The sequence below is a fragment of the Erpetoichthys calabaricus genome, chromosome 4, assembly GCF_900747795.2.
Source record: "Erpetoichthys calabaricus chromosome 4, fErpCal1.3, whole genome shotgun sequence".
NCBI classification, from domain to species: Eukaryota; Metazoa; Chordata; class Cladistia; order Polypteriformes; family Polypteridae; genus Erpetoichthys; species Erpetoichthys calabaricus.
The window spans coordinates 140,540,208-140,563,630 of record NC_041397.2 but is presented as its reverse complement, the minus strand read 5'-3'; the positions used below and the strand labels follow the sequence as shown (position 1 = coordinate 140,563,630).

The 23,423-nt window shown below is 36.9% G+C and overlaps 1 protein-coding gene across 1 annotated transcript in view; it reads left to right on the top strand.

Annotated features, from left to right (window-relative positions):
• The window catches only part of nsun3 (NOP2/Sun RNA methyltransferase 3), a 154,164-nt gene extending 130,986 nt beyond the window's left edge, over window positions 1-23,178 (top strand). The window contains exon 6 of the mRNA XM_028799849.2: window positions 22,394-23,178. Coding sequence (XP_028655682.1) covers window positions 22,394-22,655 — 262 coding nt within the window. The 3' untranslated portion in view covers window positions 22,656-23,178. The remainder of the gene's footprint in view (window positions 1-22,393) is intronic.
• Window positions 23,179-23,423: the final 245 nt, after the last annotated feature.

Genomic DNA, 23,423 nt, shown 5'->3' with positions numbered 1-23,423 from the left:
AACTCTCCTCTCTGACTTTGTTCTCCCACCTGTCCAACTTGAGCTGACCCTTTAATGTACTCATTTCTAATCCTATCCGTCCTTGTCACACCCAGTGCAAATCTTAGCATCTTTAACACTGCTACCTCCAGCTTTGTCTCCTACTTTCTGGTCAGTGCCACTGTCTCCAACCCATATAACACAGCTGGTCTCACTACCATCCTGTAGACCTTCCCTTTCACTCTTGCTGAAACCCGTCTGTCATAAATTACTCCTGACACTCTTCTCCACCCTGCCTGCACTCTCTTTTTCACCTCTTTTCCACAATCCCCATTACTCTGTACTGTTGATCCCAAGAATTTAAACTCATCCACCTTCACCAACTCTACTCCTTCCATCCTCACCATTCCTCTCCTCTCTAGAGCATATCTCCACATCTCCAGGGTCTCCAACATCATCCTACAGACCACCATCCTATGCTGCTTAACTACACTTTCCCCTGCCACCACTTTGCTGTCTTCAATCTCTTTCAGATTGACTCTTCTGCATAGTATGTAATCTACCTGTGTGCATCTTCCTCCACTCTTCTACGTAACCCTATGTTCCTCCCTCTTCTTAAAATATTCACCACAGCCATGTCCATCCTTTTGGCAAAATCCAATATCATCTGACCTTCTTCATTCCTCTCCTTGACACCATACCAACCTATCACCTCCTCGTCTCCTATGTTCCCTTCACCAACATGTCTATTGAAATCCGCTGCAGTCACCACTTTCTATCCCTTGGGTATACTGTTCATCACTTCATCCAACTCACTTCAAAAATCTTCCTTCTTCTCCATCGCACACCCAACTTGCGGGGTGTATGCACTAACAACATTCATCTTCACATCTTAAATTTCCAGCTTCATTATCATTACTCTGTCTGACACTCTTTTAACCTCCAAAACACTCTTGACGTACTGTTCCTTCAGAATAACTTCTACCCCATTTCTCCTCCCATCCACACCTTGATAGAACAATTTGAATCCACCTCTGATCCACCTGGCCTTACTCTTCTTTCATTAGCCTCTTGCACGCACAATATATTAACCTTCCTTCTCTCCATCATATCTGCTAACTCTCTCCCCTTACCAGTCATACTGCCAACATTCAAAGTTCCTACCCTCAGTTCCACTCTCTTTATTTTCCTCCTCTCCTCCTGCCTTGGACACGTCTCCCCCCCTCTTCTTCTTGTTCTTCTTCTCCTTCGGCCAACAGTAGGTCCATTTCTGCCTGCACCCTGTTGGCTAACAGTACTGGTGGCAGTCATTGTTAACCCGGGGCTCGACCGATCTGGTATGGAAATTTGTATTGTTGTCCACATATCGATTTGGCAAAATTTTGCACCGGATGCCCTTCCTGACATAATCCTCCCCCATTTATCCGAGCTTGGGACCAGCACAAAGAAACAGACTGGTTTGTGCATCCCCTGTGGCAGGGTTTTTTGACCATCAAAACATGTGGAACAAATTTTGCACTCACTAATCTTATGTTCAAATCTGTTGTTAAAATGTTTTGAACGAAACCAGAAGAGATATTCAGATCCTCAGGAATTTGCCTAATAGTCAGTCATCTGTTTGATTGAATCATTTTGCTTACTCTTTCAACATTCTCTTGGGTTTTGATGTTGAAGGACGTCCTGATCTCATCTCTCCTCATCTTCAAATGATTCACAGCAATTACAAAATCGCTCAAACTACTCTCACCATACACTAATTTTAACATTTCGTGTTTCTTTAGCACTTGTTTGCAGTTTGAAACAAATTTCATGTTAATATGTTGTTTGCTATCCATTTTTACGGCACACTTTAAAACACACCTTCTCTTAACTGTAGCTCACAACCAACTGACTGCACCGATCAAGTAGAAACTTGTCACACACTATTACCTAGGTTCAACGCACCACTTCCCTTATTGAACATCCCTGCCTTTCCGTTGAATGGCGCACAGCAGCAGCATTCACTGTATTTTTTGATCATTCACTGTAGTTTTTGATCACACCTTGCACAACTATACATTGCATGCAAAAATAGCAGATATTAAAGGCTTAATGAAAATAAAAATTCAAATGTTGCATGAATATAATAGGCAAAAGAATGTTTTGCAGCAATATGACAACAGGCTGACAAAGTGCCTGGTATTGCCTTGCTAAGTAAATATTACACAAAATCAAATTGCTTTACTGCCAAACTGTGGCCTGTGTAGACTACATAATAAAGAACCACGTTAGTAAAGGTGAGCGGCCTATAGTTCAGTAATTACCAGTGCTATTCATGGATCCAGTGCTCTAGGTTTTAATCTTGTGCCAAATTGCTGTCTATGTGGAGTTTGTTCATTCCCCTGCATTTGCATAGGTCTTTCACTGGGAAATCTGGTATTCTTCCCATATTTCAAATATATGCATGTCAGATTATTTGCCAGTTCTAAATTTGGCACCATATGGGTGTGTCTCTAAGTATACCCTGCAGTGGACTGAAACCAAACTGAAGACTGATTGCTGCCTTGTGCCCCACACTTTAGAGACAAGTTCCAGTCTAGTGCAACTCTAAATTAGATTAATCAGATTTGAGAATGTGTTATTTTATGTGATGTGAAGCGAGAAAGCTGAACATAAGAGTCTTTCTTTGGCAGTGTGTGGAAACATTCTTTACAAGTTGCTCATTCAGGATGAATGAGAAATCATTTTGCAAAACTAAAGACTATTAAAACAGCAAAATGTACAACACTTGATCTCAGATGATCAAAAACAAAAGAATAAGTTGAGATAGAAGTAAACCTTGAACACCATCAGAAAATGTCTTCATTTTGAGGGGTCTTTAGGGTTGGAATTGTGGCATATACAAATGATCACAAAGGTACTGCACACATGCAGTATTTAGTCTTGGCCTTTCCATGTTTGGGTTTAAAAAAAAAAAAGTAACTTGTACAAAAACATTACATGCAAGCCATACTGTGCATACATTTTAAATTGTTGAATTTTTAAATGTAAATAATTTAAAAATATAAAGTAGAGATTTGAACTGCATTTCACATGGAAAGTTCTACTATAGCTTAAATTATAGAAATGAAACTAGGGAGTTAGTAATTTAAATTTTTTTTGTTTTGGTTCATTTTAATGTTTAAGTAAGATTAAGTTTTAGCTTTAAGTTTTATAGTGTTTTGCTTACCTTCATCTAATGATATGTACCTTTCAGAAAGTGAAACAGAAAAGAAATACTGCTCTGGTTCCATATTATTTACATACAGAAGTGCTTTTTATTTTCTTCTCTTATCTACATATTTCAGTCCCTGTTTGTGATGCATCAAGCAGTGGACCATTGTCTCATCCACAGATGTCTTCTATACCATTCCTGCCACGTCTACATATGGCCCCATCTTTGATGAACAATGTATTGAATATATGTTGAGGAATATACTGTATAATGTATAATATGAGGGAATGAAATGCTGTAATACTCAGGTCAAATTTCTGTCAATAGTTTTTTTTTGGTTTTTTTTTTAAGAATTGCATTAAGAAAGCAAACATTTAGGACCTAAAAGTAACTATACCTTTTCCTTGTTCAAACAACACTGTTTTTAATATATACAGTAATTTTAATATAGTAATTCATATAACCAGGAATAAAGATATGATAGATTTGCATATGCTAAAGCTGAAAGACATATCATAAGCCACTCTATCTGAATATCATGTGATTTTTCAGGCCATTATAATATGCTATTATAATAAAAAAAATATAAGTCTGCAAGCTGCTTCTCAAAGTAAAGACAGGTGTATAAGCAAAGCACACTTCCTCACAAAGTAAAAGCTATAGCACTCAACATCAAACTCTTAAAATGAGACAGAGCCTGTGACTAAGCAATTGGTTTTAATGATATTGAGGATATTTTAATTGCCATGATGTAAGTGCAAGGTTGTTCCAATTACCCCATATTAAATCACGAGAAAAATTTGTTATGGTGTGTAGTATGTGCCAAGAGCTCATTATAATTTAAAAATGAAAAAGCATTTTGTTCCATATTAAATGATAGCTGAGTAAAATGAGGTGATACTAGGTTTGTCTCTAGCTCCAGCAAAGGTGTAGATCTGTCAGTATTACTCTTCTAACACAGTCCAAAGTGTTTGTGACACTTTCAGAATGATTCATGGGAAAAACTTTACTTGGTTTGAGATTCACTCAGTTTTAGCTATCTGTTTGGTTGTTGCTGCTTGTATTATTGGAATAAATTATATGATACTTTCACTTTAGGGTATACCTACTTTCACTTTATCTCTTCAGTCTTAGACAACTTTGTATTTCTGGATTTGCTGCAGATATTCTTTTCTCTTGATTTGTGCTAACTGCAAAATCCAAACAAAACTTCATCAATAATTAAAGATGTAATCAATGCCTAGTTGAGAGTTCTTGGCAAGTGAATATCTTCCTTTATAGTTTATACTAATTGTTATATATTTGATGTTGTGGCACGTTACAAGTAAAAGCCAAAGTAACCTTTCATTTAGATAACTTTTCATTCATCCAAACATGGGGTAAACACATAATTTCTTCTCAGGAGGAACCTCAGTCAGGTATTAAGCTGAGGGTCTATTGACTGAGGCTACAGCGGTTCCTTCTGCACTGTTACATTTATCACAATGAAACAACATTTTATAATAAAAGGCAGTAAAACTTAAATTCTATTCAGCTTCTTAATCACTTTACTTTTGTTTTCCCTATGTGAATCTTCCTGCCTCTGTGACTATTTAACCTCTAAATGTCATTTTCTCTTTATAATACCCTACATCTTTGCTTCTTCCATATCTTTCTGGGCTTTTGTTCTGCCTCCACAGATGCTTCTCTCTACGTATTCTCACTGATAATATAGCTTCACTGCATGAAGTGTGGACTGAACTGTTGACCGACCATTCCAGCACCAGATGTATAGAATTAAATATTCACATTTTTATATAGTGCACTTCTCATGTATGAGTTCAGAGCATTGTACACATGTAAAATATAGTTAAAACACAAATGTCTAGATTAAAACACAAACAGGCCATACAGAAGTACTTAAAATAAATATAGTGACATTGCGAAGGTCCTTGGTGACAAATTTACATTTACAATAAACTACCACCTCGACATTTCTGTTGTTTTATTTACAATTCACATTTGCCATAATGCATGAAAAATTGTCCTCCCAACAGCACTGCTAGTGGGCTACACTTTTCATCTCTTTCATTGGAGAGTCATTGCAGATTGGATTTTTCATATGATGGATGCACATTTTTATTTACAAATGATTTTCATTCACTTTCAAAAAAGTAATCTTTCAGATTTGCCTGGATCATAACAGTTTTGGCATATCCCATAGTTAGAAGAAAACACTACAAATAAATATAAAATCTTTGAGCCTGTGTAGTTAGTGTGATGATAATCTTTTTTGAAAAATCCCTGGTCAAAACCATAAATCCTAATATTGTGAATTTTTCTATTTTCTATATACCTGTACTCTCTATTTTTATTACACTTAGTTTTTAGTTTATTATGTGTTCACTTTGTTCACATTGTCATTGGTTGGCCAATATGCAAGTGCTTATGTTGTCAGAAAAAAAATGTATTGTATTCACTGTATATGTTATAATTTGGATGGCCCAGAGGTATCTAGTACCCATCTGTGTAACACCTGGGGTCTTATGTATAAATGTTGTATACAGCCATTTCCAAGCTCACTTCGAGATGTATAAAAAGTAAACTTGGCGTAAAGCCATGCATATTTTCACAGCAGCCTCATACCTTGCATAAACATATTTCTGCTTGGTTTTGCAAATGGGCAACACCCAGAGTCAAAGCAGTGCTACTGTTTTCCTGTCATTTCTCTTTCTTTTTTAGATTTGCATCCATGGTGTGTGTTTTATCAAATACACAACATTGTATATCATTTACAAATTTAAGGCACTTAACTGTAATCATTCTGTAACAATTTAATGGTGCACAGTATGTTCAAACTATTCCATATACCATAGGTGCTTTAGCATTGTTAGAAGACATTGCAAATGGAAGAATTAGAAGAGAGCATAAATGAATGACTTGCTTCAAAATTGATTTAGATTTCCAAGAGCTATCCTCTTGGAGCTATGTGTTGTTAGAATGCTATGATGTATACATGATGTCATTTTTATGATGAAATGCATTGAAGTGTGTATATTACATTTCACAAGTAAAATGCTAACTTCATTTAAGTAATGTATACTATTAATAATTAAACATGCGGGGGTATGGTGGCACAGTGGTAGCAATGAGCTGGCACCCCATCCAGGGATTATTACTGCCATGCACTGTATGCTTGCTGGGACTGGCACAACCCTGGATGGATGGATGGATGGATCGAATAATTTAACATGTATAATGAAGATTTTTCAATGTTCCTTAAACGTTTTGAAGAATCGGTGTTCTATGCCTACAGATGGTTTTACATTTATTATAGATGCTTATTCTGTGGGGATTGGTTACGCAGAGAAAAACAAAAGCACAGGAATTGAGGGTTGGTAGTTTTGACAGAGACTGTATTGCTACAATAAATTATTCCATCCAGGGTCACACATACATCCCAGCAAGCATCTTGTGGGAGGCAGGAACAATCCCTTGATGAGGTGCCCGTGCATCACTACCACTGTGCCACAGTGCCCCCCACATGTTTAATATGCGCTTTAATGCATTTCATCATGAAAATAATACAAAGTGTACATCTTAGTATTCTAAAATGTTCAGAGAGCTTTAATGTCATGAATGTAATGTATTTTCTGTGGTGATCACTGCCTGTGCGGTCCTTTCAGCATAAGAGAAAGCCCATTTAAGAAGCATGAAGTAACTAATGACTAGGTTGGGGAACACTTAGAATGTGAAACATTTGATGTGCTACTTTAGTTACAGTGGGATTTGACAAAAGCTAGAAAATTAAACCTTGATTGTAAGGTGAAGTTTACAACATTCTACTTTAATGAGATTAAAGTGGAAATTTCAAGATTAAAGTCAACATTTCGACTTTAATCTTGATATAGGGCTTTTTTTTCTTCACTGTGACCCTAATATGCTTCCGTATGACACTCAGACACTCGCCTTTTCTGGTCAACTTTGATATCTAACCACTTCTTTTTTTTTATTTCGGCCACTGTGCAACTTTCTGAACATGAACTTTTGAGTGCCTTCGCCACTCTGTGACACTCCATCAGTTTCCTTTAAAAATATGTGAAATTCAGGGAGGAGTCGGGGTAGGGCTGTAGGTGCATGCATTTGTGTTAAAATTCACGTTCATTGGCATTTATAAAGGGAAAGTGCTTGGAACTTTGCTTTCGCAAAGTTTTATGCATCTGATTTTTTTTTTGTTGCATATGCACATTTTTAGTTTTGTCAATTTACCATGTTTTAGTGTGAATTCTAATACATGAGGCTCCTTGTTTTTTTTTTTTTTTTCTTGAATTTTAATTTTGGTCATCATTTGTTTTCTTTCTCTGGTTTAGATATTCCAAAACTGCTTACATAGCTGCAGGTTGTGTTGCACAATTTGTTCTATTGCTTTTTTGTGGAAAACTGCTTTATAATATATAGTATATAATTTTTTAACATTAATATACTGTATTAATATTAATTCTCAGTGCCTCCTGAACATTCCTCTTCAATAAATAGCTTCTTTTGTCCTCAGATTCCTGCTTTTCAAAAAGAAGCCTTCTTTAGACAAATTATAGACATTTAATTACAGTTCTGCTTTTTATTTCTTATGTGTTTGAAGCCCTCAACACTAAGAAAATTTCATATAATTCAAGAAGCAATATTTTTCTAGATAAGTAATTATATTGAGCATATGATAGAAAATTGGAAAACAAAATTTCTTACGAAGACACGGCACAGATTTGTTTTACGCATTTTAATAAAAAGTTAAATTACTGAGGGAAGCTTATTATTTACTATGTAGAATATTCAGCCCTTAATTCAGAAATGTTACTGTTCAGGATTTTACAGCGAGTCAGTAGTAGGAATTGATGAGGCAACCCTGGCCTCTGCAGTCTAACATTTCATCTTTTATGGCCATGCTACTTATCATACTTTGGTTATCCAATAGGAAAGGAAACTTCACAATTACAAAGAATGTCCTTCACAGATTTCTTACACAAATGTCTTCCTTGTCATTGACATTGAATTCAAAATTTCTGAAATTTGTAAATCTGAACTGATCATTTTTGTTGCAAGTCAAACTAACCAACTAAGCTACATCAATCTTCCTAAGCCAATAGACATAGCTATATATATACTGAATGAGTCACTTATTTAAAAAAGTGGACTAATCATAATACAAATTCTCAATATTTACAAGTGAAAAGTCAAGCAAAATGACACCTTTTATTGGCTAACTAAAAAGATTACAATATACAAGCTTTCGAGGCAACTCAGGCCCCTTCGTCAGGCAAGATGTAAACATCTTGACTACATCTTGCCTGAAGAAGGGGCCTGAGTTGCCTCAAAACCTTGCATATTGTAATCTTTTTAGATAGCCAATAAAAGGTGTCATTTTGCTTGACTTTTCACTACATTCATAATGGCTAACTTGGTATAACACCCTAGTACTACTATACTCAATATTTACAAGAAACTGTGTTTTCTGTTTACATTATTTTACCTCTTTTTATTTCAGTTATAGTTTACTTTTTTCTAAGGTATTTTTGTTTGTTGACCACAATCATATACAAACAGCCTTACTGTAAAATAGCTTGGTTTGGGGTAGGCAGCCAGTGGGTCAAAGTCAGTTAGGCCATGAGTTTGTCTTTTCCTAATGACAGTGGACTTCAGAGGCTTATTTCCTTTAGTATATATAAATAGAGTATTTCTGTCATCTAATGCCATATGTTTTATCTTAGTTTTCCTTAACTTACTTTATATTAAATTTCAAATACTTTCATTCTTGCTATTAGGAATTTTAAGAACCTGAAAAATTAGAAGAATTGTGTGACTTTGCTACTGTAAAAAGGTATTAGACAACCAAGAAAATCAGTAATTTGGGCAGTGTTTATTTGTTTGTGCATAGACTTATATACTGTACAGTGTACTGTGTTGTATTTTGAATTGTAATTTGAAATTCATTATATTTGTAAATGTGTACAGTTTTTCCTAATTTGTGGTTTTGGATGTACATTATTTAAATATATGATTCTACTGAATAAAATGCACTTAATTTTCATAACATCTGACAAAATATAATTCTGTAAAGCAATAACACACTAAAGCGAAATGGGATAGGAATTGTATGTATATTTTAAAGAGGTAAAATTTGACCTTAGTGACTGAAATCTAAGGGTGTTTTGTAAATAAAGAGGGTCAGTAAGGTTTTTCCCATAACAAATGGTCATGTATTAAATTAAAGCCTATGCCATCACAACACACTCTACAGCAATATGAAGTGAGAGTGTGTCTTTTTTGAACTCGATGGAGAGATCTCTACCAAAACATCCAGATAAAGAAACCTGGAAAAGGTAGAAAAGGAACTTGCTGGATTTTATCTGCTTCAGCCAACCATTGACTTTTAGCAGTATCTGCTTTCTTAATAACTTGCTGCTGATTACTTATAGCTTCTTCCAGGTAAATAATTACAGCTGTAAAGTTTCTCTCCATGGCTTTCAGGAGGCATTTATGGTGATCTACCTACTGGTTCTCATACACTCATCCAGCCATTTGTCTGGCTTCAGCTCCCTCTGTCTCTGTGAAGAGATAGGCAGAATAAGAGCAACCCATTATCCTGTTAAAAGAAAAAAGAAAAAAATACAGAAAGATATTCAGAAGCTAAACCCAACATTTATAAATTATGATCGTAGAAGTGGGCTGTTGTGAACTATGAATTGTAGTACCATGACATTGCTACAGTTGCATTATTTATCTTTTACATTATCACCGTTGTTAAAAATGCTCAAGCATGTTTACTGGAGTGTACATATGGCATACTGGTGTTACTGCATTATTCCCTTCACCACTGCAGAAGACATATAAACAATTAAAATACAGATTCACACAAACCAGTTGAAAGAAATAGATCCCCTGAAAGGTTTTTTTTATATGCGAACTCCAGGTGATGAGACAGACAATGGATCACCATGAGCCACAGCATGTGAATGGTTTCTTATGACGGGCAATATGATAAGCCATATCAAACAGTTCAACCACTTTTCTCTTTGCAGGTACTTAACGGCCTTCACACTGAGGTATTTTTGATTTATCTGATTACTCAATACTTCTATAATAGCAAAAAAATTATCAGAGTTAAATGATGCAATATTACAATATTATTGTATAGCTGTCTGTCTTCAGTATATGAAAATGTGTGTACTGTATGTAATACAAGTGGGGACACATTACTGTATCTTAAACAATTCATTCTAAAGTTGGATTGGCAATTGTCAAAATCTACCACAAGATGACAGTATGAGCACATATGAGAAAAAGTCACTAGAGAGTATTTGGTGGATTAATGCAACCTGGTTTGCCAACATAACGTTTTAATCAATTTTAGCTAGCAATTTAGTTAGCTAAATTAATCTCTTCGTAAACCATTAAAGATATTAACCATTACCATGAACAAACTTGTCATGCTTGGTTGATTGGCAATTTTTTGTTATTTGTTTATTATTTGGAGGAACCAGGCAATATTTCCCCAGGATGCAAGAGAACAGATGCTCTGCAATATCTGCAGAAGCTAGACTGAAGGTGAGAAAATGGACTCATAAAGTTGGCTGATAGTATATGATCACAGGCTAATAGAAATGTGACAATGTCACTCTTTTAAAAGTTATGATAGGCCGCTCATGTTCCTCCAGTCTAATAGATTACAGCACTCATCCCAATACACAGAGTTGGACCATGTTGTCCCTTTAAGTGGTTTGATTCCCTGATTGGCAAGATGTACATGAGTTCTGAGATGTTTTTTAAAACCTCATCAAGCTATTTTTAAGGCTAGAATTGGGAGGTGATTGAATGCCAGGGCATACTCATATTTTTATATACAGTATATACCTTTGAAAATTCCCTCTCTTGTAACTAGATGCAGTATCTGTAGATATATAGTGGTGTTTAGGGGATGCAGGCAAGCAAACCAAAATACCCTAAAATAATTGATATTTTGGAAAAGGGATGAAAAAGGGAATATACACAAAACAATTATACAGAAAAGAAAAACAGTAACCCTACTGCCTCTCTGGACCTATCTAAAGAAGTCCTGTACCCCAATGCAGCCACTGCAGTGGATGCCCACTCAACCATCCAGGTATCACATCCAACCCACTCTGAATCATTTTGTATTCTGTACTTCTCTGTCTCTCTCAGTTCCGGCCTCCAGACAGTTATTCCTTTGCTACTAATTCCTGTTTCAACTCAAAGCTCACGGGAGCCTGTCATTCCGTGTTGCTTTTGGAAAAAATGCAAATAGGACATTCCCTATAAACGCACCCTATTACCTCTCCTTGGCAATACTCCATTATTATACCATTATGACCTCTATATACTCTAGTGCTGGACTTTTCAAATTCTATTCTAAAACTGTTGACATCATTAGTTATGCCTCATGTTGCAGTCATTTACCTTAAGGATCTGGGTTCTTCTTAATAAATACATTTTAGATCTGAGGAATTAAGATCCCTTTTTTCATGTTTGTTTCATTCTTACCTTTCAATTGGCCCCTTGTTCTGAAAAGCTAATCTTGTGTTTTCTATTTGCATTTATATTCATGAGTAGTGACCTTGAATAGGGAGCTGGGAGTTTTTTCCTATTTCATTCATCAATAAATGGGAAAAGAAGGGCCCATTCCATTTAAAATCACCAAAATAGCCATACCTCGTTCTCTTCTGAACTTAATCAAAATTGGAACACCAAACAGCCTTCTGAGAGTCCTCTCTTCATTAATTGTGAGATTATAGTGTCGCATGCTAAAGGTTTTTATTTTGGTTTTATCAGAAACACCTGAAGCACTTTATGAGATAGCTGTGATGCAGTGAGGACTGGCATCACTTTTAATTTCAGTCAATTCTGTAAGGGTCACTTAGATATTGACCTTTACATTCTGCTTTTGGCAGTAGTTACTTGAGCTATGAAAAGCACTTGACCTGGCAAGTCTAAAAGTTGGTATAGATGCATTGTTTTCAATACCTTTCCCAGGTAGTTTGAAATGGAACCTGTCTGAGGGTGTCAGTATTGAGATTAATGTATGATTGATGTGATGGCACAGACAGGCAAGAGACTGACTGAGAACTAAATAGCTACAGTGGTGTGAAAAACTATTTGCCCCCTTCCTGATTTCTTATTCTTTTGCATGTTTGTCACACAAAATGTTTCTGATCATCAAACACATTTAACCATTAGTCAAATATAACACAAGTAAACACAAAATGCAGTTTGTAAATGGTGGTTTTTATTATTTAGGGAGAAAAAAAAATCCAAACCTACATGGCCCTGTGTGAAAAAGTAATTGCCCCCTGAACCTAATAACTGGTTGGGCCACCCTTAGCAGCAATAACTGCAATCAAGCGTTTGCGATAACTTGCAATGAGTCTTTTACAGCGCTCTGGAGGAATTTTGGCCCACTCATCTTTGCAAAATTGTTGTAATTCAGCTTTATTTGAGGGTTTTCTAGCATGAACCGCCTTTTTAAGGTCATGCCATAGCATCTCAATTGGATTCAGGTCAGGACTTTGACTAGGCCACTCCAAAGTCTTCATTTTGTTTTTCTTCAGCCATTCAGAGGTGGATTTGCTGGTGTGTTTTGGGTCATTGTCCTGTTGCAGCACCCAAGATCGCTTCAGCTTGAGTTGACGAACAGATGGCCGGACATTCTTCTTCAGGATTTTTTGGTAGACAGTAGAATTCATGGTTCCATCTATCACAGCAAGCCTTCCAGGTCCTGAAGCAGCAAAACAACCCCAGACCATCACACTACCACCACCATATTTTACTGTTGGTATGATGTTCTTTTTCTGAAATGCTGTGTTCCTTTTACGCCAGATGTAACGGGACATTTGCCTTCCAAAAAGTTCAACTTTTGTCTCATCAGTCCACAAGGTATTTTCCCAAAAGTCTTGGCAATCATTGAGATGTTTCTTAGCAAAATTGAGACGAGCCCTAATGTTCTTTTTGCTTAACAGTGGTTTGCGTCTTGGAAATCTGCCATGTAGGCCGTTTTTGCCCAGTCTCTTTCTTATGGTGGAGTCGTGAACACTGACCTTAATTGAGGCAAGTGAGGCCTGCAGTTCTTTAGACGTTGTCCTGGGGTCTTTTGTGACCTCTCGGATGAGTCGTCTCTGCGCTCTTGGGGTAATTTTGGTCGGCCGGCCACTCCTGGGAAGGTTCACCACTGTTCCATGTTTTTGCCATTTGTGGATAATGGCTCTCACTGTGGTTTGCTGGAGTCCCAAAGCTTTAGAAATGGCTTTATAACCTTTACCAGACTGATAGATCTCAATTACTTCTGTTCTCATTTGTTCCTGAATTTCTTTGGATCTTGGCATGATGTCTAGCTTTTGAGGTGCTTTTGGTCTACTTCTCTGTGTCAGGCAGCTCCTATTTAAGTGATTTCTTAATTGAAACAGGTGTGGCAGTAATCAGGCCTGGGGGTGGCTACGGAAATTGAACTCAGGTGTGATACACCACAGTTAGGTTATTTTTTAACAAGGGGGCAATTACTTTTTCACACAGGGCCATGTAGGTTTGGATTTTTTTTCTCCCTAAATAATAAAAACCATCATTTAAAAACTGCATTTTGTGTTTACTTGTGTTATATTTGACTAATGGTTAAATGTGTTTGATGATCAGAAACATTTTGTGTGACAAACATGCAAAAGAATAAGAAATCAGGAAGGGGGCAAATAGTTTTTCACACCACTGTAAGTACTGACATTCTGTGTGGCACAATCTTAATATGCAGATAGTCCTTGACATTGACTAGGAATACATTTATGAAGTCTATATCCTACTTTCTTCATGCTATTAGTAGGACTGTATTAATCAAAAACTTTGCAGTTTATGAGATTTTTATATCATCACTCATCGATTATAATCAAGGTCTAATTAACACAGTCACATCATTGCAGACAAATACAAACAAATACATCTTCAAAAGAAGTGTTTTATTGACATGAAAAATGCTGCAATTGAAAGTGAAGTGCAAAATATAAACAAACAACTTACACAGAATAAACAGATAATAACAAAACGTAAAATCATAATATGTGATATGCTTCCAGTCCTTAGTAGACAAGAATTGCAAAGGTACTAACCAGGCAAGACATCAGAGAGGTCAGTGTGTTGCTGTCTCAAGTGCAGTAGTCATGGTAGTTGTACTATTAGTTGTTGTTGTATCATAACATGTACAGAATGCAGTAGATATTGTTATTTGCATTTCCAACCAACATACTACACATCACCACTCTGTGGCCATGATATAGAAGAATCTGTTCAAATACATCATTTTATTTAATAGAAAACACTAATCAGTTTGCCTGATATATTATTTACCCCTGCTTTTATATGTACATGTATATAGTTCATATTTTTTATCACCTTGATTATGGTGATTAAGTCTTAATAAAGGTTCTCTTGTTTCATTTGGTTTAATTTAGGACTTTACTTAGATGGCTAAAATTCTTTTTTGCTTCAGAATTTTCCATGTTAATTAATACTTTTTTGCTCAACTGCAGTGCATGTGCACTTTCAAAACCAAAATAAAATATTTTAATCTATAGTATGTATACATCTATAGTTTGATTGGGGTGAGGCTTGTTTTGCACTTAGTGGGAGCTTAGTGGGAAGTTTTTCAAAATAGTCTAAAGTAATATATGTACCTGCAAGTTGGATGAACAGTTTAGAATCTTGCACTATTTAAAAAAACATTTTAAGACATTAAGAAGAGTTTATCAATAAAATTAATATATATAACACATACATACCTTATATTCTCAAACCTGCTTAATGCAAATCCAAATGAACCAATTTGTATTAACATTTATGCTAAAATTGCTAATGTTGAAGGACACCAAGGGCTGATCAAAATCTTTTGAGCCTAAATCTGTAAGATATACTATATTCTATAGCACTGATTTTGTTACTGGCCAAAGATTAGTGTAATAAAATGGTTTATAGTATACTGTAAATTTCTTTTATGTTATATGTCAAAATGAATGCCAAAAATTGCAAACTCTTGCATCATGCTATCAGTGAATTTTGAATTCTAAAAGAACATACCTTTGGAGATTCATTCTCTCCTATTCAACATGTACCAGGACTAGTCCCCTTAATGTGCTATTGGTGTCTTTGAAAACACTCCTTCCCCTTCTCATTATCAGACCAGTTTAATCCTATTTCTAGGAAACACTGAACTGTTTCCAGCGCCTAGTAGTATCTAAGCCTAAAAGATGGCACATGCTTGATACAGTAAGGCCATTTCAGGGCTATTCTGTGTCATCTGGTAGGCATGTACTGCATCTGCATGTACACTATGTGTTGCAAAAATGAAGCTAAAACTCCTCAAAGGTGTCATGTTGCAATTATGAGCATATTGAAATGCATACTGGAAAATGGTTCAAGTTGACTGATGGCAATTGTGTCAGTTCTGAAGATCTTTAAATTGTGCTCGGTTAATTTTTGTTTATATAGCTAAGTAGGAGTGTGGCTGCTTCATTTGCTAGTGCTCTTGTTTGATATCCTTATCAATACAGAAAACAAAATCATGATTATTGTCTAATTTTACATTTTTATTAACAAGCAAGTTTTATTTTACTGACGAATGGCATCAAAATACAAGCATGAAAATCTAATGTCATTGACTGGGTCATTTGTACTTTAATGCTTGATTTAATGGAATGCTCGCTCCAACCCCTGTACATATACACCTGTCTGAGTACTGTAAGAGAACAGCATAACTCACCATGCATTAATCCTTAAATTAAAGTATACTTTATTCTTGTTATATGCCAATGTTAAAGAGGCATATAACTCTGTTGCTTTGCTCCTTTAGGCCAATCAGACCATACATTGGTGCAGCTCATACCTATATATAAGCCCATTGTCTAAAGGTTGCCAGCCACCACCAGAACCATGCAGGAATGGACCATGGAGGCTGAGGACGCTCTGAAGGATGCCTTTAAGAATGCTGACTGTGATATGCTTTGTGGGTCACACAGCCAGGATATTGAGTAATTCAGCCACTGAATCGTAGTCTGCATGAAGCTTTGTGTGGATACCACAGTCCTCACAAAGATAGTGTGCTGTTTTGCCAACAACAAGCCATGGATCACAAAAGACTTGAAAGCCCCATTGAAGATGAAAAAGAAAGTCTTCAGTTCTAGAGATAAGGATGAAATCAAGCAGGTCCAGTCAGAACTGAAGAAGCAGCTCCGTGAGGAGAAGCCCAATACAGAGACAAACTTCAGCACAAATTACAAAAAACTACATGAAGGAAGTGTAGAACAGGATGAGAACTATCACTCGCTTTAAGCAGGCTGTTAAACATGAAGAGGAAGGGAACAAGAACAGTGCTAATGAACTGAAATATATCTTCAGCAGGTGTGACTCATTGGTGTCAGTACAGGCCCCCCACCACCAACATTGCTAGCCTCTGTGTGCAAGTTGAGGAGGTTCCAAAATCCTGTCATCTGCATCCTGCACGACTTTCCCCTACAATGAACAACAACAACAACATTTATTTATATAGCATATTTTCATACAAATAATGAAGGTCAAAGTGCTTTACATGATGAAAAAAAAGACAAAGTAAGAATTAAAATAAGACAATACTAATTAACATAGAATAAGAGTACGGTCCAATGGCCAGGGAGGACAGAAAAAACAAAAAACTCCAGACGGCTGGAGAAAAAAATAAAATCTGCAGGGGTTCCAGACCATGAGACCGCCCAGCCCCCTCTGGGCATTCTACCTAACATAAATGTACAGTCCTCTTTGTATTTAGGGTTCTCATGGAAGGACTTGATGATGATGGTCATGTAGACTTCTGGCTTTTAATCCATCAATGTAGGAACATCATGGTGCTTTGATTAGGTGGTGGTGGCGCAGGTCACCACCACAGAAAACCGGAAAAAATCCAGAAGAGAGAGTAGGGGTTAGTACGGATTTGAATAGTTATGACAATTAATTGAATATACAGAGCATCAGGATTAAACTAAAATGAAGTTATGAGAAAGCCTCAAGTTTATTTCTAATAACTTCATTATATCGATTATTGCCAATCACTAAAATTTCTGTTTTCTCTTTATTTAGCTTGAGAAAATTACTATTCATCCATTTAGAAACACAAGTAAGACATTGTGTTAGTGAAACAACAGAGTCGGGGTCATCAGGTGCTATTGATAAATACAGCTGCGTGTCATCAGCATAGCTGTGGTAACTCATGTTATGCCCCGAGATAATCTGACCTAACGGAAGCCTGTACATCGAAAAGAGCAACAGACCCAGGATAGAGCCTAGTGGAACACCATATAGAATATCATGTGTCTTTGAGTTATAATTACCACAACTAACAAAGAATTTTCTACCTGCCAGGTAGGATTCAAACCAATTTAAGACACAGCCAGAGAGGCCCACCCATTGACTAAGGCGATTTCTAAGAATATTTTGATCAATGGTGTAAAATGCAGCACTCAGATCTAAGAGGATGAGAACAGATAAATGGCCTCTGTCTGCATTTACCTGCAAGTCATTTACTACTTTAACGAGTGCAGTTTGTGTGCTGTGATTTGTTCTGAAACCCGACTGAAACTTATCAAGAAAAGCATGTTTATTGAGGTGGTCATTTAGCTGCATAATGACTTCCTTCTCTAGAATGACATCACAATTGTAGTCTCCAGCCCCACTCCACTCGCTGAACAGTGTGTGTCTGCTAATCAAGTGAAGAGAAAACTGGGAAAACTATGGAGGACTTTGTCTTGTGGAGCTGGGACAACAACCGGCAACTCAACATCAGCAAGACAAAAGAGCTGGTGGTGGAATTCTGGTGTGCCAAGAAGTCCCTGAGACCAGTTGATATTAAGATGGAGGACGTGGAAGTGGTACAGAGCTACAAGTACCCATGGGTTCATATGAACAAAAAACTGGATTGGTCTGACAACACAGTGGAACTGTACAGGAAGGGCCAGAGCAAGATCTATTTTGATAAGTGCAGCAAGCTGCTGGAAATGTTTTACAAGTCCATAGTAACTAGTGTGTTGTTCACTGCTGTGGTCTCCTGGTTAACAACCTGAGCTCAAAAGAAGCAAATTCCTGAACAAACTAATCAGGAAAGCCTGCTCCATTGCAGGGCAAACCCTGGACACACTGGAACCTGTTGTGGAAAAGATATTGATGTCAAAATTTGATGCCATTATGAAAAATACCCTCCATCCCCTCTAGAAGGTGCTATTTTGGAGCACTTTTAGCCAAAGGGTCATTCCATAATGGTGTGCCACAAAACACATCTGGGGGTCTTTTTTATTTTATTGGAGGAAATTGATATTCCATACAATCAAGTCAAACTTAACAAAACAGAATTCAACCTCCACTGGAGAGAAAAAGAGGAGAGCCAACAGCATGGGCAAAAATTAAAAGAAAAAAAGAACAGAGAATGACCTTTTCCCCAATATAAATGCTTGTTCTAAAATTTTATTAATTAGATCATTTTGAACAGATCCTCTAAGCAAAATTTGATTATTTTCTAATAGTATACAACATAAGTTACTCACTGACCTAACAGAGGTGGGTTATGATTCTTGCAGTAGTGTGGTATAGGTAATTAAAACCAAGTTGTCTTTGTCCACTTTAAACCAATCTGAGATGATGCAGGTCCTCTATAGGCTCCCTCTTCACATTTTAGGGGCCTCTCAAACCTCTCAACACCGTCAATAGTTAAGACCGAATGAGCTGACCGATGGGAACAAATCACACAAAGAGCAAGGGGATGTTGTAAAAAGTGTTCTGTGCTTTTATTGAAAAGAATCGAAACAAAACCAAAAACAGTGTCCACAGTGCAGTGCTCAAAAAAGCAGAGGTAAATGTAGTCACTGGCTCCTTAATGTTCTTTTTAATCGATGATGATCCCAGCCCACCTCCATGTTCATGTCCCCGGCTCACCCATAATTCGCATAACCGGTGGAGACTCAGCAGCCAAGATCTTCATCCCTCGACTCCCTTCTTGGCTGCCTCCTCACAGCTCAGCCAGGCCATCCTAGATCAGCACTCCTCCCGTCATCCTTCATGCACCCGCAGTCATACCTCGGATCCCTGGGGAGGTCGTCCGCCATGCTCGCCCCACGCCATGCCATTGTTCAGTTGGGTGAACCAGTCCCTAGAATACCACAACCAGTGCTCCTTCTTGTGGCCCCTGTTTGTGCTGCCTTTCCACTCTAGGTGCCCGGACCATCCTACCCCAGACTGCTCGTCCATCGCCTTTTAAACTTTTTTGATCCATATTTTTTCCCATCTCACACTCGCACTTCTCCTTCTATATGTGGGGATGTGGCACAGGTGTGCCGATTAACAGCTCCCAGCCTCAATTACGGACACGGACGATTCCTCACCTGTGCACTTAAGTGAGGAAACGCTCACGCAGCATCACGCCACAGAACCACTTCAGCCACACTACCATGCCCTCTCCTTAAGCCACGTGTTCGGCAATTATTTATTTAAAAGGCAGTGAGCCGCGGACCTCACCTTACCACAACATCTGAGTGTACACCCTGCACAGCTGTTAATGGGTTTGAAGTGATTGTGACACCAAGGCTCTCTAAAAGGCATTCAAAGATTTTTGTCCAAAATTATGTTAATTTGGTTCACTCCCAAAACACGTGGCCTAGTGAGGCTGAGGCTGCAGGTGGATTGCAACATTCACAGGTGCAATCTTGTCCTGGATACATTTTGGACACATTTTAAGCAAGATAAATGTGATTAATTAAATATTTTAAGTTGAATAATTGAATGCTTTGCACATATGGTGTATTCTATGCGTGGCTGCCTTCCACTCCTTCTTTGAGATATTAAATGAAAGGTCCCTTTCCTAATGTACCCTAGATGTCTCTGCATTATATAAAAAAAATCTTGGGACAAGTCAAGACATTTTCAGAGAGATAATTTCACGTCCTGTGAGACGAGACTTTGTGCCAAGAGATGAATTGAAAACCTAACAGGTCCAAGTCGGGGTGGAAATAAAAGACAAAGAGTAGAAGACAAAGTAGAACGTCGTGAAGAGGTTGAAAAACATGCTGCGATACACATGCAGAGCAGGTTAGAGATTATGAAAGTACTAAAATTCAAAAGTCTCAAAAAACTGATAGTAAACATCACATTAGCGCTAACAAATGGAAATTATTACTCGGTGAAATAATGGAACAGCGATCAGTGGTCGAATATATGGACATAAGTGATATGACAGAGCTACTACAAGTTTAATTTCAAAGAAACCACGGTTTGGTCAGGTTTATATTTATGATCACGGAGAAGCAATGCAACATAGAATCGAAAGAGTTAAACAATTGGACGTATTAGAAATTCTACAGCTAATAATGGATACAAATCCTTATGTTCAAAAGTATCGAACTTTACACAAAATTTATCTGAAAAACATGGACAAAGAAGTTTTCTTGGATTTTTATATGAATCCAAAAGATCACACTCGCATATACAATAAACCAACATGTGATGAATTGTCAGCTATAATAGATTCGAAAGACGGAGATATCAAAGACAGAGTCGATATTCGTGTTTATCCAAAAGCATTGCACGATTCGTTGCAATCGGCAGATACAGGAAACGACTAGCGTGTAGTGGGTTTGGCAAGCGAAGCGAGCAGAGGGCAGAGCCCCCTACTTTTTATATATTATTGAGATGCTCTCTGAGTCTTCAAGACTGATTAGTATTTCTTTTGGAATAGAAATGGATGAGAGGTGTGGAAAATTGGATAGATTCTTTTTTGCAAAATTTATGATTTCAAAGTAGTAGAAAAATTGTGATGCTGTAAAGTTAAATTTGAAGCGTAATTGTTCATAAGATTCAGAAACATCTGTATACAGTTCTCTAATTGTTTTAATCCCAGGCATTTTCCTAAGATTAAGTGCTGTGTAGGTTTGAGAGGGTTGAAAAAAGTGAATATCATGTAGAGGTGCAACAGATAAAAACTTATTTGTCTTGAAGTGCATCCTGCATTGATTCCATATTCTGAGTGATTGATGGACAATTGGCTTAATAGTATATTGATTATAATTAGTATTTACTGGGGAACAGAACAGGGCATATAAAGAAGTACAGTGATATTTTACTTTTGCTGCAGACCAGGCTTGTGTATATTCATCAATTTGTGTCAATTTCCAGGACTTTATAGTTTGTATATTGGCCGCCCAGTAATAAAATTGAAAGTCGGGTAGTGCCATGCCACCTTCTGCTTTAGGTCTATGTACTGTAGATTCACCTTTTGAAAGAGTGGATGTCTCAAATTCTGAGGTCTTTTTTGCCCACTGCAATCAGGCAATTCAATACTTCCACCCCGATGTACTTGTAAAGTTTATTTTTATTTATGTATTTATCAATTAAGAATGATTGACTATATTATCTGTCATGTGAGTCTGTATCGTTGTTTTTATGTTTCTGCTGCTGCCTGCATCTAAATTCCCCCATGGGGTTAATAAAATGTATCTAATCTAATCTAACAAGTGATTTGCATGTATAATGTACCGCTGGATAATTTGCACTTCCAACTAAGTTTATGGCTGGTAACATATACCATCTGAAGCAGAAGAACAGGTATGAAAAAAAATTAACAAATTTCTAGCTGTACTGTATATGAAGAAGTGACCCATGTTTAATACTTTCTCATACACTTCAAGTCATTAATTCATATCACAGCTCACATTCACAATCTCAGAAAGTGGTTGTCATCTTCTTTCTTAACTTGGAACTAATTGGAAGATGGAGGACTATTTTAGACAAGCTTTTACATAACATTTTAAATGTTACAATAGATTATGTGTTTGAGCTGTTCCTGCTCTGCTTATGTAAGCATCCAGCTGTTTTCTTTCATCTGCATAAAACAACTCTTATTTAGTCTAATTATACCAGGTGCCCAAACTGGAATAGAGGTAGGAGTGAATTTTACTGATGGCTGCTTATGAACATTCATGAGACCTAAGTAGCATATAAAGTTTGAGTATTGTTAATGTATCTACCTTAGTCAATTTTGGTGATTCACTCTTTGTTCCAATGTCCAGTTATGATTGCTAAATATAGCGTATTTAAAAATAATTTGTGACATTTCAGGACAGAGAAGAACTAAATCTTACTGTTGTTACTAATCTAAAACATAACTACTTTTGTATTTTGCATTTTCAGGTCAGCCATCAACTCAGTGCGCCCTGGCGGAACAGTAGTTTACTCAACATGTACACTGTCAAGGGCTGAGAATGAAAATGTTGTAGCAACAGTGCTATCCAGTTGTGACAAAGTGGAGCTTATAGATCTCAACAGCCTCATTGCTTCCATGTCAGTGCACTTCTGCTATGCACCTGGCCTTCACATTGGACACTTGATTATTCCAGAGAATTCCAGACCCTGGGGACCAATGTATGTCGCTAAGCTCAAGAAACTCCACTAAGCTGATTTTGTTCTATTTATTTATTTATTTATCATCTTATCATCATTTCTACTCACACCCTACTTCTTGTAGCCATTACTCTTGGAACATTAAAGACAAATTATCTTGTACTTACCTCAGCCCTTGCTCCGAGCTTTTATACGTGCGTTCTGTTGTTAAAGTTTGTTTAACCTAATCTACTCAATAATGCCTTCTTCTGACAGAAAACATTTTATTGTGAGCAGCATCATAGTCCAAATCCCATTTTGCTGGAAAAGTTAAAACACTGTATTTCAGTTAAGCAATCTGTAAACTAATTACCCAAGACAAATGTTGGTGAGACTTACACAGAGCACCATTATTCAAAATGTCACACTATACTGTTTCAGTCTTAGAGCTGCTTTAAATTTTTCATTCTATGCCCCATAATATTACCATAAAGTATATGAACCATTTGGAAATAACTGCTTTGTGTAGGAATTTGTCTTAAAATGTGGTCTGATCTTCATCTAAGTTGCAGTAATAAATAAATAATCTGTTTTAACGAATGACTCATAATTTATTGTATTGTTCTTGTACATACAGAATGTACTATTCAAATATTCACAGTTTAGGTTGGGAAAGTATGTGAACCTCGAGAATAATGACTTCAATAAACATTAATTGGAGTCAGCAAACTTGGAGTCCAGTGATGTCAAATTGGAGGTGTGGTGGTTTAGAGCTGCTTTGACTTATTTAAAAAAGACTGAAACATTTTGAGTTTGCAGTTCACAAGAAGCATCTTCTGAT